Source organism: Carassius auratus, chromosome 8 (assembly GCF_003368295.1).
Source record: "Carassius auratus strain Wakin chromosome 8, ASM336829v1, whole genome shotgun sequence".
NCBI lineage: Eukaryota > Metazoa > Chordata > Actinopteri > Cypriniformes > Cyprinidae > Carassius > Carassius auratus.
In genome coordinates this window covers 15,258,114-15,273,293 of record NC_039250.1, presented here as the reverse complement: position 1 = coordinate 15,273,293, position 15,180 = coordinate 15,258,114, and the positions used below count along the sequence as shown (strand labels likewise).

The 15,180-nt window shown below is 35.0% G+C and overlaps 2 protein-coding genes across 3 annotated transcripts; one reads left to right on the top strand and one right to left on the bottom strand.

The window, feature by feature from the left end:
* Window positions 1-1,207: 1,207 nt before the first annotated feature.
* LOC113107405 (fumarylacetoacetate hydrolase domain-containing protein 2-like) lies at window positions 1,208-6,479 on the bottom strand. Of its 2 annotated transcripts, none has more exons than XM_026269896.1 (8): window positions 6,287-6,479; window positions 4,889-5,124; window positions 4,491-4,707; window positions 4,284-4,343; window positions 3,609-3,771; window positions 3,421-3,529; window positions 2,487-2,574; window positions 1,208-1,407 (listed from the first exon to the last, which is right to left on the bottom strand). In XM_026269896.1, exons 2-8 carry the CDS (start codon window positions 5,122-5,124, stop codon window positions 1,345-1,347), a joined length of 936 nt encoding a protein of 311 aa, XP_026125681.1. In that variant the 5' UTR covers window positions 6,287-6,479; the 3' UTR covers window positions 1,208-1,344. The 2 variants fall into 2 exon arrangements, with proteins under 2 accessions (XP_026125681.1, XP_026125682.1); XM_026269897.1 differs by having other exon boundaries at window positions 4,889-5,078.
* Window positions 6,480-7,161: 682 nt separating this feature from the next.
* LOC113107404 (putative aminopeptidase W07G4.4) lies at window positions 7,162-14,427 on the top strand. The gene is made up of 16 exons (XM_026269895.1): window positions 7,162-7,274; window positions 8,053-8,094; window positions 8,621-8,711; window positions 8,793-8,941; window positions 9,126-9,234; window positions 10,292-10,413; window positions 10,532-10,631; window positions 10,715-10,790; window positions 10,910-10,995; window positions 11,075-11,179; window positions 11,268-11,343; window positions 11,433-11,551; window positions 12,514-12,597; window positions 13,365-13,422; window positions 13,500-13,681; window positions 13,775-14,427. Exons 1-16 carry the CDS (start codon window positions 7,264-7,266, stop codon window positions 13,901-13,903), a joined length of 1,539 nt encoding a protein of 512 aa, XP_026125680.1. The 5' UTR covers window positions 7,162-7,263; the 3' UTR covers window positions 13,904-14,427.
* The last annotated feature ends 753 nt before the right edge of the window (window positions 14,428-15,180 follow it).

The window sequence follows — 15,180 nt, the reverse complement described above, 5'->3', positions numbered from 1 at the left end:
ATTATAGATAAACATTACAGTATGCAATACTTTTGACATTTAGTCATTCAACATATCCAGGAAAATAAAAGAAAAATGTTAACCCAAAATTTTAATTACCACCTCAATCCAAAACAGTTCCTCTGTCTCAAGAATCAGTGATTCCAGCGGTCCAGCTGAGTTTCAGGAGGTTTTCTCTAAACGGAGTATTGATGGGTAATAATCATGACAGATGCTACAGAGACAGGCACTGCACTATCAACTCCCTGGAAATGACTCAAGCTCTATATATACCCATCGCTTGACAGTCCCATATATAAACACCCAATCATGCAACATGAGAACAGTTCCTGAGTAAATGTGCATTTACACACAACCATCATTCTTGAGTGAAACACAAAGCGTAACGGACGGCTGCTGCTTGTATCAGAAAAGTGCTGAATAAGCTCTCTAGAGACACCCAGAGAATCGACCCACAGGCTAGATGAGCGTGAAAGCTGGAGATGGGAAAAGAATGGGGTGATTAACAAGAAACAAGATGTGCTGAGAAATAACAGTTGGCCGCTGCACTCAAGGTTTCACTCGATTAACACTTTTCTTCAAAAATCACTTCGTTTTAAGGTTGGCATGACATGGAAATCCGCCCTATCTATTTTGTGAACGCATCTTAAAGATCTTGTTGTGACCCATTCATCCATGTTTTTTATCTCTTCTTTTATATACGCCAGATTTCTCCAATCATTTAGTCTGCTTAAACCCTGCTCTTTTCTTGCATTTGACTGAAACTTTAGCTTCCATTAGTTTTCGAGTGGTCACTGATCCAATCGCTGACCACAGTCATGTCACAGTATGCTAGAAAACATCCGTTGCTGGTTGTTTTCATCAAAACTTGCTAGAATGCTAGAATTTCTGCTCATACCTTTTGACCAACTTAAAAAAATTTTTTTTTATTTTTATTAATTTGAATGGTTTTTCCAAATGCAAGAATCCGAATCCTGCTTATTGAATAGTCGCCTTATTTTGAATGACAATGTAATTTAGCACAAAAATACATTTGTTTCTGGGAACAAAACCTATTTATCTGAAGCTGAGAATAGATAAAATGGACAAGAAATAATGAAAGCTACCAGAAACAGGTCAGTAATGCCCTCTACTGGAACCCTGGGCATGAAAACCCCAGTTTGAAACCAAATGGTGAAAAACTGTGTTAATGAGAATAAAAGGCAGCTTTTTCTTTTCAAATTGGCCCAGAGCATAATGTTTCTTTTATTTTCTTCAGTTAAAAAAGAATCCATGTTTTATGATGTCGATATGAAATAATTATAAATGCAGTAGTGGCACTTCAATCAATGTAGGATCTTCGTGTTACACGACTGTGTTCCGTATCGACCCGATCTCGTCAATCTGACACTCCACAACATCTCCCCTCTGAAACACATTAAAACAATACACTGACCTTCAGAAATATAACGCAAATACAAAATGTTAAAATAATATCTGCTGCATTATGAAAAGGATAAAACACTTTAATACTCTACTCTTGAGAACTATTTGATAGGAAATAGGCTGCTAATGTACATGTTATACATTAATATCATATTTGAGGAAATGGAGTTTCTGTAAACGGATCCTCAAACATTTTAAAGACATGCTTACATGTTTGTGTGTAAATCTCGGCAGACTAGATTAATTTAAATGTGATAGTACATATTTTTAGCCACTCATAAGTGTCAAAATGCAAGGAACTAACACTTTTATTGTGTGTAAATTGCATTTATAATCACCCAGGACTAATGTCAGTTATTATCTAACAAGCTCATATTCGGTGTAAATGATGTGGTGTGGCAACTGCTTTAATTAAATTTTTTAACCACTAAAGTAATAGTTATATAAAGTAGCTTTAGTAATAATATAACATCTTACATAATATAATCTTTAAATACTTTATACAAACAATTTTATAAATGCAATTATTTTCTCTCATCAGTTACTTTTTTGATATTCGAAATAGTCACTGCAAAGACTGACTGTGTTTTCTTAATGGTTTGTAGTTCATTATATCTCATTGGATCGCTGTGGGTAACTGGCAAAACCTGGAAGAACGGCTGTACAGTCAGTAATTGCATCTTTGCACTGATTTGTTCGGCCCTGTGATTCCCTCTGTAAATCAGCATGAATTGCTGTCAGTCCTGTTGATGCCAATTAGAAAGCTTAAATATTGAAGCCAGGGGCTGTTAAATGAGCCTCTATTCTTTTGAAACTTTTGTTTTGTGTGAAAACACATATCGCAACGGCGTCAGTAAGAGCATTCTAGCTGGTCATGTGTTGTTCTGTGTTTCAGCTGTTCTGTCAGTGACACTTTTCAGACTTCATCTGCTGATCAAAACACAGGTTTGAGGAAAGGCTTTGAGCGGGTGTTAACAGTCTGCTAGGTGCAGTGATTGTGGGTCGTCACGCTAACCCAGCCATGTTGAAATCGACATTGATTTTCCTATAGAAGAGCTCACCTTTAAATACACAGGTGGATTTCTGAACACCCCCACACCTGGAGGCGTCCCAGTCAAAAACACATCACCAGGACAAAGAGTCACAAACCTGCACAAAAACACCAGTTTGAGAAGGAAGTGTATCAAATTTAATACATATTACATGCACTACAAGTCAAAAGTTTTTAAACGGTAAGATTTTTTTTATGTTTTTTTAAAGACATCTCATCTGCTCACCAAGCCTGCATTTATTTGATCCAAAATACAGGAAAAGCAGTAATATTGTGGAATATATTTTAATATTTAAAATACCTGCTCTCTATTTGAATACATTTTAAAATGTAATTTGTTCCTGTGATTTCAAAGCTGAATTTTCAGCATCATTACTCCATTCTTCAGTGTCACGCAATCCTTCAGAAATCATTCTGATATGCTTGAATTGCTGCTTAAGAAACATTATTATTATTATTATAAATATTTAAAACAGTTGAGTACTTTATTTGAGGATTCTCTTATGAATAGAAATAATTCTAGAAACGATTACTTTCATTTAGCAAATATGTATCATCAAAATTATCATTTGATGATAAAGACATTTATAATGTTACCAAAAAAAAAATCAATATCAGATAAATGTTCTCCTGAACTTTCTATTCATCAAAAAAAAAAAAAAAAATGGAAAAATTATACTCTGCTGTTTTTGACAAATAATAATAATAAATGTTTTTTTTTTCAGCAACAAATCAGCATATCAGAATGATTCCTGCAGGGATCGTGTGACTGGAGTAACGATGCTGAAAATTCACAGAAATAAATTACATTTTAAATATATACAAAGAGAGAACTATTTAGTAAAACATTTACAAATTTGTACTGCACTTTTGCTGTACTCAAATCAATGCAGTCTTGAAGAGCATAATGATTTTCTAAATAAAAGCAGAGTGAGTTTGCTTACTGTGAAACCCAGGCGACCAGCTTCTCGGTCCGAAAGATCATTTGATTGGTGTTACTGTCCTGAACTGTGGCCCCATTCACCAGACAGCGGATACCCAGGTTATGAACATCTGTTTGAATTTTAGACATATTAATTATCAAATACAACATCGGTCTTATTTTTTCATCTTTTTGTATTGTCCACTTTACCCTTGAGTGCTGCAGTGGTAACCAGTGCTGGCCCGAGTGGACAAAATGTGTCAAATGTTTTACCCAGCAGCCACTGCTTTCCATTGCGCTTCAGCTGCCAATCACGAGCACTCACGTCATTCGCTACAGTGAAACCTGCAACATAGGAAAGGGCCTCGTCTTCCTAAGACAAACACACAAATGTAGTTGACATAAATCAGGTTCAGGGTTGTGTGGGAATGGCATAGGAAAGGTTTTTTGGCCTTTATGGCTCATATAATATGATAAAGGAGAATATGGAGCTCAAATACCACCACACGTTTTATTTAGAGGCCCAAACTGAGCAACAATAAGCAATTTGGTGCAGATGCCTATATATATATGTAGCATTTCATAAATGCATATATACAACAGATTTTCAAGTTTTGATCATGTTAATAATTCAGAGGCCTAAGAAATGTGTGTATAAATTGTAGAGCAGGCTTTATAGGGTTAAATGTGTTGCATATTTTGAATGCTCCCATTGGTCAAAAAAAGCCACCGAGTCTAATCTCATTCACATGATTAAATATGATCGTCCTGCTATTGCTGCAGAAATTACACACCTAATGTCTAATAATACGGTAAATCTTATCAATCAATTAACAGAATATTTAGATTTTCAACAGATGGAGATATAAGGGACTCTTTTACTACCTTAATGTGCTTCCCTTTCCGTCCAATCACAAAGGCAAGTTCCACCTCCCAATCCACTTCCTGTAGCCAAACCAATGTTAAGATATGGAGTTCATTTATTCCATTTTCAGTATTCCAGCAGACACTAGGAGAGTGGGTCTCATAGGGTAGTTATTCTGTATTATAGAGAGTCATTGCTGGATGACCAGCTCTCAGTTAGAAACTCACCTGACTCTCTTCTGGTAGAAGGATATCATCTGAAGGGCCAGTGATGGTGGAGGGGAACTTGCTGAATATGATGGGCTCTTCAGGAATGGGGGCATTTTGCTCTAGGCAGTGGTCTTTATAATTCATACCAACACACACCACCTTCTCTGGGCCGGTCACGGGGGACAGCAGCCTGATATCTGACCGCGCCAGCACATGCTGACCGCTGGACAAAGCCCTGAGAAAGATGAAGAAATGCTGTTTTTAACAACATAACACATTCTACCTATAACGTATCTTTGACATCAACTCTTGAATGCCTATATAATTCATTAATAATATGTATGTAGGCCTTGAATCTTTATAATGCCAGTGTGCTCTCTTTGATAAGTTTGTGTTACAGTGTGCACTGTTAACACCTCTTAGCACAGTCCATTCCCTTTTGGCCCATTTCTAGGAACTGTCTCATAGTGGAAGGCATGGAGGGGTCGAAGGCTTTCAGATCAATGACCCCCTGACCTTCAGCCTGCTCCACCCCGACTCTGACGCCCCCCTCGCCTCCTCTGTGGCAGAACTGGACGAGTCTCATAGCGGCTGAGCTTGTGGTGCCTGCAGAGAATACGCCATTGAGCTGAGAGATACCCAGAAATCTCATCTATTACAAAACAGAGGAAAAGAGAGAGAGACAGACAGAAAAACAGAAGAAAAGACATGCAGCAGTGAAAGACAGAAATGGACAAACAGACGAATAGGTGCAAGCCGATAGGAGAAATGACATGCCATTCAAGAAGAGTCTCAAATATCATATTTGCAAATTCCAAGCACATTAATGACCAAGTGAAGTCATATTTAAAAGAGAAAATCCGAGAGATGATACATGTGTTGCTGAATCGTGACACAGGAAGGGGGGTGTTGATTTGAAAATCTTGCGTAAGCTCTTATCTATAATATAATAATATAATACATCAACAATCTTTATATATAAATTAGCAAGTCTGTAGTGAAATATATCGAATGATTGTTTAAGTTATTTAAATTTTGCTGTATAGAAATTGCATAATGTATTTTGAAAGGTGTGATGTACAATACACCTAATAGACAATTTTATTTTTAAAAGAGGACCAAACCTGCATATATATATATATATATATATATATATATATATATATATATATATATATATATATAGTTGATTGAATGGGTAAAAAAATAAATAAAAAAATAAAAACCTTTTTTAAATCAATTTAAAAATAAAAACTATAAAGTAATAGAAAATAAAGGAAAAATGGTAATGAATACATTCTAGACTAAATTTTGTTAACAATAAACTAGATTTGATTAATCAAGTTTTTTATTCCTTTATCATTTCCCTATTATTGCATTTATTTATTTTATTAATTTTCTGCAGGTTTGGTCCCTCATAGTTTTTAGCTTTTATTAAACCTCTTTAACAACACACAGGCATTATCATTGTTAAACACAATAAATCTAAGCAAAAAAAAAAAAAAAAAAAAAAAAAAAAAAAATTGAAACAAAAACGAATTATTATTAAAAGAATAAACGATTAAATATGTAAAAGCTAATTCAATTTAACTATAATTAAAATATTTTTACACAAATCTCTACCTCTATGTTTTGCATTAAAACCAGCTTTAGCAGGTTTTTTTTTTATTATTTAACTTAACTTAAGGAAAAATCTAATTATTGATTGATTAAGACGACATTTTTATCGTTAGAAATAGGATCTCATGCAAGGCAGTGCAGATAAGAGGTTACTTCCCCTGCTTTCAGTTTCTCATGTGACAGTCCCAACTTACCTGATCTTGATGCAAAAAAAACAGCAGGTTTGATAATGCACAGTACAATAAAATCAAATAAAGATTACAAAAATGATCTGTCTGAGGTTTAACGTGTTACACGTTTCAACATCTCTGTTAACCGAGTAAAATGACACAATCTTTGTACTTCGATACGAGACAGCTCGCGCACTCCGTCGTCGCTGTCATGTGACCTGACGTAGAGTCTTCTTTTGAATCGGATCTTTTTATTTGCAGTTAAACCTGTTCACGGATTCATGAGGATTTAACTTTTACTATCTATGCTGTGATAATTTGTGATGAAGTGTTCAGAAATATTGTTTAATGAAAACAATACAAAAAAAATGGTAATTTACGACCTTTAATTAAATGGCATACAAAACAAATGTAGTTATAATGCATAGCTTTAAAGCTGGGTGATGTAAATTAATTGTATTATCAAGAAATAATATATATATATATATATATATATATATATATATATATATATATATATATATATATATATATATATATATTTTTTTTATAAAACCTAATATAAACGTAATAAACAGACTTGTGTGTGGTATAAGTGCCTGGTGGGGCGAAAAAAATATTGTTTTTTTTTTTTTTTAGCCGGTTTGTAATGACTGTTCAAAAGAACCGATTCCCAGAAATGATTCGGACTTTTCATCTCTGTGACTTCCGGATTTATTTTGTAGTTTAAGGGCTGTTTGTTGACAAAGACGTGGAGGAAATACACGCATGAGTTAAAATATTGAAATACGTTTAACAAATTACTCATTTGAAATAGATCGATGTATCAGTTCCACAATTTCTTTGCATTTTATTTCATTACAGAGTTCAGAAGAAAATAAAATAACTACAGTATCGTTAATCACGTGACTCCTGTCGTCATGTGATGTGTCTTTGAATTCTGTCAGCTGACATCACGGCTTCAGTTCTGCTGCTGCAAGACGACAGAAGATAACGTGAGGATGTCTGTAAGGTAGGAGGATTATTTAGAATTTGCGAAGTTTCAAATATCTTTTATTATTATTAGTGCTGTTTTTATGTGATTATAGTTTTCTGCGCTCACGCCATTAAGTATGTGTTTGACTGCAGTAATTTTAAGTAATAATAGCTAGCTAAAAGCTAGATAATGCAGTAGTGGCCAAGTAGTAAGATAATTAAGTAGATAATGTTGTCCTGTGAAAATGTGTTTTTTCATCTGTTTCTTCCTACGATTAACGTCTCGTGATTTCTCGCGATTTCTTATCGGTGTTTAGAAAGCAGAATGAAACCTCAAAGTTAAATTGCTTTATTATTATTATGCTTATTATTATTATTATTATTATTGTTGTTGTTGTTATTATCAATACTACCCCATTCCAGAGTACTAAGTTCATGAAGCAGAATTAAATAACAGTTTCAGCAAAACAGTCCCTCTTTGCTGATATGACAACGACAAATAAATATTTTAAATATGAGAAGGATTTCAGTTTGCGATGTCAGCAACAAGAAACTGTTTTATTTTTTTTTATTTTTTTTATAGAAATAGCAGAACAGAAACGTATTCATTGTTCTTGGACCCAGTTTCAGTCTTTGGACCCCACTTCTCATAGATGCCAAATGGCACTCAAATCTCAATCAAACATTATCAGAAAAAGTGCAAGCAGTTGCACTGGGTCAAGCTAAACATCAACTTATTTTGTAAGAGCTTTTCATGTCTGTACACATGATCAGATTGGTAAAGGTTTTAATCTCCTCTCTTTCCTTCATTGCAGTGTCCAGCCTCTCCAGTGCACCACTGACTGCAAGGACCAGAAGTTAGTAGATCTCCGTCTCAAACTCTGAACTTTGTGTGCTTCACTTCTGCACAGGAACAGTGACTATTAATGAACCAGTCATCCCTTTTGTTACCTGAACGACAACAACACATAGGCTTTTGACTTTAGCCTGCTTTCTGATAAATGATGTGTCAAAGTATAGTTTATTTCTCAAGCGTGACCTCGTGTAAACTGAACAACACATTTAGATCTGAAGTTTTGTTCCAATAGTGAAATTACATAAGTTTGCTTACAGTTTACATACATTTATACAGATTCTTCCTGTTTTAAGCATAAAATAAAACACATTTAATTATTTGCATAAAATAAAAAAGCAACAGTTTGCCCCTGGCAGTGTTATTTTAGTATTATGTACTGTGTATACATATATGTACTTATATGTGTATTATGTGAATTATTTTTTTTAAGCACTACAGTACTGTTTGGATTTACTGCGGCTTTTCTGCAGTTTGTATATTATCGCAAAAGTGTATATTGTTATTTAGTTTAACCTTCTCTTCTACAGTTTTGATGGCATAATCTTGATATGCCAAAGTTATGAGCAGCTTCCTGACGAGCTGGGGTGTTTGAAAGCACCATTACAGGACTACAGCGCAGTGAGTTCAGCAGCACACACACCTGACCAGCCCTGCTGCTGATATGGATTTCTTTCACACACCTGTCCTCGTTCACATCAGGTGGACTGTTGCGCTGGTGAAGAGGTCGTGGTGGTCAAGGTTCCTGGTCTCTCTGGAAACAGACTGGTGTTTGCCTGCACCGGTCCGGTGAATCGGGACTATGATGATGTCCGGCGCTTCAGTGATGCTGCTGCTAATGGCATTAAGAGGTGCTTCTGCAAACATGATGTGTGTGATATATAAAGATTAATGTACATCCTGGCAAAACAACATTATCTTTTCTTTTCTTCACGTTCTTCTAGGGCACATTTCACTCTTTAAAGATGACTTTTTCCTCATTTATAGGTTTTATTATGTTGATCTGAATATTTGTATAATAGTTTTTTGTTATAGGGCTCTGAAAGCTGGCATGCAGCGCCCTCTGCTGGTTTGTCCTCCTCACAGTAGTTATGCAAAGAGCACCTTGGTGGCTGTTCTAGGAGCCCTGCATGTTCTCTACTCGGTGAGAAATGTTTTATATTTTATTTTGTAATGTACATTTTTCATTTTCACTTTCATTCATCCAAATGATTACATATTATCAGTTTAGTTTCTGTAAAAATTCCATATCTGTCTGTCTGTCTGTCTATCTGTCTGTCTATCTGTCTGTCTGTCTGTCTATCTATCTATCTATCTATCTATCTATCTATCTATCTATCTATCTATCTATCTATCTATCTATCTATCTATCTATCTAATTTATCTCTATATATAGCTGTTATTTTTACCTAAAACTAAATTAAAATTGTATTTAAGTAGTTTTTATTTATTTTATTTTTTTATTTCTTTATATCTGTTTTTTATTATTTCGTTTTTCATTACATACTTGAAATTATTTCAATATTTGTAATTGAAATAAAGCTGATATTATATATAGTATGATGTTATATATATGACCGGGTTTTTTCTGTTCTGTTTTATATATATACGTATATATATATATATATATATATATATATATATAATATATATATAAATTATTATTATTTTTTTTAAATAACAACTGCTAGAAATCATTTATTGGATTTAATTTATTAAATGGAATAAAGTATATATTAGTGCTGGGCAAAGATTAATAGCGATTAATTGCATCCAAAATAAAAGGTTTTGTTAATTTAATATAGGTGTATGTACTGTGTATTTATTATGTGTATATAAAGACACATAATCATATTTTGCAAATATTTACATGTATATATTTATATAAAAATATTTAATATATAAACATAACATATTTTTCTTAAATATATACATGTGTGTGTATTTACATATAAATAAAAAATATTCATAGTACACACATATATTAAGTACACTATTTTATTTATTTTTTTCGTTTTAGATGTGATTAATCATGGCCCTGCACAAATATATACTTCATGCCATTTTAAAAAACAAAACAAAAAAAGATTTCAAGGTGTTGTTATTTTAAACCAAAAATTAAATTATGAAAAAAAAAAAAAATATATATATATATATAATTAACACACACACGTAACCTAGTTATTTTTCTGTGTCATCAGCCTTTAGAGGTGAGGGAGCACAAGTTGTCCCCTCATAAGGTGGCAGTGCTGGGCGTCTGGGCGAAGAACCGGACGCAGGGAGAAGCCATTACTGAGCTGGCCACTGCTCTGGAGAGCGGCAGGTATGAGTCTGTCTGCAATTTCATGTGGTCAAAGATTTTGGATTAATCAGGTGTCTGCTATGATCCATTGTGTACAAATAACCGTTAAAGGGATCATTTGTGATTGTGAATGCTGTAGGTTTGTCTATCGTGACATCGGTGGCTCTGACCCGGAGCGGATGGCTGCACCTCGTGTAGCTGAGTATGTGCAAGCAGTTTTCAAGGATACGCCTGTAACGGTGAGTCTCTACGTGAGCATTTAAAGCTGTACCTCATCACACTAAGTATTGAGATGCTTCATTCATCTCCATGTCTTTGCTAGGTGACGGTAGTGAGTCATTTGAATACTCTGGAGAAGGAGTATCCCTGTTTGGCTGCGGTCAACCGCTGTGCTAACAGTAAGACATTTTATTTCAAACACTAAACTTATTTTCAGTGCCTCCACTTTTCCAAAAACAGAAATGAATAATATATATTGCAAATAAAGTAGCTAATCCATTATGTTTGTGCCTTATAGCCGTGCCGCGCCACCAGGCCCGAGTGATCAAGCTGCTCTACTGCGGGGAAGGACCCATTCAGCAGACCCTGATGCTTGTTGGCAAGGTGGGTTTAAGGTTACCTATACTTTGACACGAGGGATTGAAGAGTTTTCAGTACATATGAAGATTGTATGTTGTGGCAGGGCATCACGTATGACACCGGTGGAGCTGACATCAAGGCCGGAGGAATCATGGCTGGAATGCACAGAGATAAATGTGGATCTGCGGCGGTTGCTGGCTTCTTCCAGGTACTGATCGCATTTGCACCTGCTTTTTTTTACTGATGAGAATATGAGTCTAATATCAATGTGTGTTTGTGTATATAATTTTTGTTAGATCTTAGCCAAGCTGAAGCCCAAACACCTGAAGGTTGTGGGTGCAATGGCAATGGTGCGAAACAGTGTCGGATCTGGTAAGCAGTTTAGTGTGCAGATGGTGACCAGTTTGGGTGTCTATTGCTAAATATGGGTCATTTTTTAATTTTGATTCTTTTGGGTGCAGATTGCTATGTAGCGGACGAGTTAGTAGTGTCTCGTGCTGGTCGTAGAATCCGAGTTGGAAACACTGATGCTGAAGGAAGAATGGTCATGGTGGACTTGCTGTGTGAGATGAAGGAGCAGGTACATACGCTCTAAGATAGCTGGCAGTACTATTTCAAGATTTAAATTGGCCCTATCATGAGTTCAGAATCAATCAATGTTATATAAAAATATACTCTGACAACCCCCCCCCCTCCCAATAAAAACAAGATGCCAAAATATTGAAATAAAGGAATATCTCATTTGTTTGTGTGTAGCACCTGCTCACCATATCATTTTAAAAGGCCTTCTGAGTTTGAGCAGCACATTTCAATACTTAAGTAAAGTAAGTATGAGTAGAGTAGAAATATAATGTTGGCTTTTCATAGATGCTTGTTATGTTGGACTTAACTGCACATCTGCATATATATGTTCACACTTTATTTTAAAGTCCAATTCTCACGATTAACAAACCATTAACTATGACTTTTGCCTCAATAAACTCTAATTTGCTGCTTAATAATAGTTAGTAAGGTAGTTGTTAAGTTTAGATATTGGGTAGGATTAGGGATGTAGAATAAATGCATTGTAAGTACTAATAAACTGTCGATATGTTAATAATAGGATTGATAATAAGCAACTTGATTTGATTTGCTTTTATTTTTATCTGTTATTTTTCAGTTATTAATTTGTGTTGCTTTATCAAAAATGTATATTCGATTTTATCTTTGTTTCAATTAATGAAAACAATTTTGCAATTTTAGTTGATTTATATATATTATTCATTTCAGTCATGAAATTTCAGATAATGCTGGCTATTAGGTCCATTACAAGCAACCTGCTATCTTCAGACTAGTGAGATTGCTTGCTCAACCTGTAAATAGTCTGCTTCTGTGTTCGCTGTAAGCTTGCCCTGTAGTGTGCTATCAGAGTTCCTCTAAAAGCCTCTACCTCCCCCAGCTCCACCTGTCTAGATCTGCTACAGGAATGAAAAACTTAAAGTTATTAGTTTAAATATAACATTATCCTTTTTGGTGCTCTAGAGCTCTTGTGTGTTTCTCTAGGCATTGCAGGAAGTGTCTCCTCATCTCTTCACTATAGCCACTTTGACAGGACATGCTGTCAGAGCCATGGGACCACATTACTCTGTGAGTACATCAACAACATACTCCTGCATATCTTCTGAGACCGTGTGACACTTCAGTGGTACTTTAACCATTTCCAATATGACCATCTCCATCTTCATATCAATGATCAGGTTGATAAATTTCAGTCAGTTTAACAGTACTGCAACAGGTTTAGTAATCAATACAGTACTGAGACTTTTAGTAAGGGTTATTAATGGCCTCCTACTTTCTGGTTATTCGGGCAATCTTTCTTTTCTCTTATTACTCAATCTCAGTGCAGCTTTTGAGACTGTCATAAACTATACTCATGCGCCTCTCAGGGATTTGCATCTCAGGAGCTAGGTTATTCTGGTTTTCCTCCTATTTGACAGACAGACAATACTACCATCCCCATCCCGAACTATAAATCTCCCACTGTCTTACTCAAACAGGGTGTTCAACAGGGCTCCGTTATCGGGCCATTATTTTTTTTACATTTATACATTTATTTTTAAAACAATAACCACACTGCATGAATTTAAGTCTAAACTTAAGTATCTGTAAAACCAATACTACAGGTCATAATGTGTTTCTTCTTAAACTGTTATGGTTCTCTGTTAGTATGTGATTGTTTCCACTACTATTATTATACGAAACTGCAATCGCACATGTCTTGGACTTGGGCAATTGTCCACCTAAGTGATTATGTACAAAATGATTGTTTATGTGCTATTGTCATTGTGAGGCATCCTTGAGCTTGGGAAAGGCACTGTATAAATTAAACATATAATTATTATCTGTCCCTGTAGATCATAATGGATAACGGTGCTGCTCACCACTCAGGAAACGCTTTGCAGTGGCAGAAAGGTAAGAAGAGCTAAGAAGCATTTGTTTTTGCTTCCATATATGTAGCTTAATTTTTGTGAAATCTGTTTGTGTGGCAGCGGGAGAGGTGCTGGGAGATCTGTTCGAGGTGTCCACCATACGTCGGGAGGATTACGAGTTCCACAAAGGGAAGTCTGAGTATGAGGAAATCCTGCAGTCCAATAACCTGCCCTCATCCGCCACACCACGTGGACACCAGACACCCGCTGCCTTCCTCATCATGGCTTCTGGACTGGATAAGGTAGACAAACACAATCTGGGTGTATTATTAGTTTACGATTACGTTTTATTTGTAAAAATACATACATTTACCATCTACATGTTTGTCCCACAGCATGGAATGGACTCGGACAAACCTCTGCCTTACTCCCACATCGACATTGCTGGATCCAGTGGCCCTTTCCCTGGTGTCCCAACAGGCGCCCCAATTCTTGCCATGGCGACAAAGTACCTGGAGCTTTAAATACACGTCCAATGATTTTTCTGATCTTTCATAATTTCAGTTATTTCCGTCTAGTGCCATTTATCTGTTAATGGCTTTCATATCTGCTTCATCTGACACTGTGTATTCATGTAAAACTGGGGTAAATCATGACCTTTGCTCCTTTTATCCTTCCATTGTTAACGGTCCATTTGATCTTTTTGTTGCTGCTCCATATTTACATAAATGCATCTCTTCACCTCCTTAAAAACCTCTACGCTCCTCTTATTCGCAATGCAAAACCATCAATTCCCATTTTTATTTAGTACTGTGCAGGCTTTCCGTTTCTGATTAGCATTTAATGAGTGAATTTAATATAGTGAATTAACCAAACCAAAGTAGCCTTACAGTTTCTCAGTTGATCAGACATGAAAGAGGAGGTGGGGAAGTTGAGTCTGTGATTTATATTGAAATGCACCTGTGAGAATACAACATATTGTATAACTGCCCATTTTGTAGAAAAGAGTAATGAAAAATCAATAAAAGCATTTTGGCAAAAAAACAAACAAGGTTTTCTTTATCAAGTGGAAGACCAGCTGATCACTGACCGTAAGAAAAAATGTCTCTGTAAATACTGAATAGAATGTGTGAATGTAACTTTTCATTGACTAAAGGACAGAAAAAAAAAAAAAGTATTTATTGAAAATTATTTTCAAAATGTTGATCTAAAATGTTTTATTTTTATAACTACATTTTAAATTATCAAATGAAGTTATAAAATTCAATACATTTTATTGAAATGATTTACCATTTTAACTCAATTTTGAAACATGAATCGGTTTCAAACGTCTGTACATTTGTCCTTTTAAAAATGTTGTCTACATTTAAAAATTTTGAGTTAGGTTTTGCATAGCACTTAAACCTAGGATGAACTGAAGACTACAAAAACAAATCTGGATTGAAGAATTCATAATTTAATATTTCAAATGAACTTTTTTGTTCACTGAGAACATACATCTAAGACGGAGGGAATTTTTTAAAGGGAGCCACTGAGACGAATGAGAAAGAAATTGCATTTTAAGACATATGGTCAGTTGAATGGGCGGCTAATTATATCCATAATTATTTAATTATTTAGGCTGATTGGCCATGGAAAACCTACAATAGCTTTTTTTCTTTTTTTAAGTTGTATGCACATGTGCAAAATCAGCATTAAGCAACTATAAATTATTGTCCTATAAAACGTTTTACTCAAACTCCACAAAACAATTGCAAACACAGAGATCATCCAAACTATGAAAACACCCAAGTCAAGATCA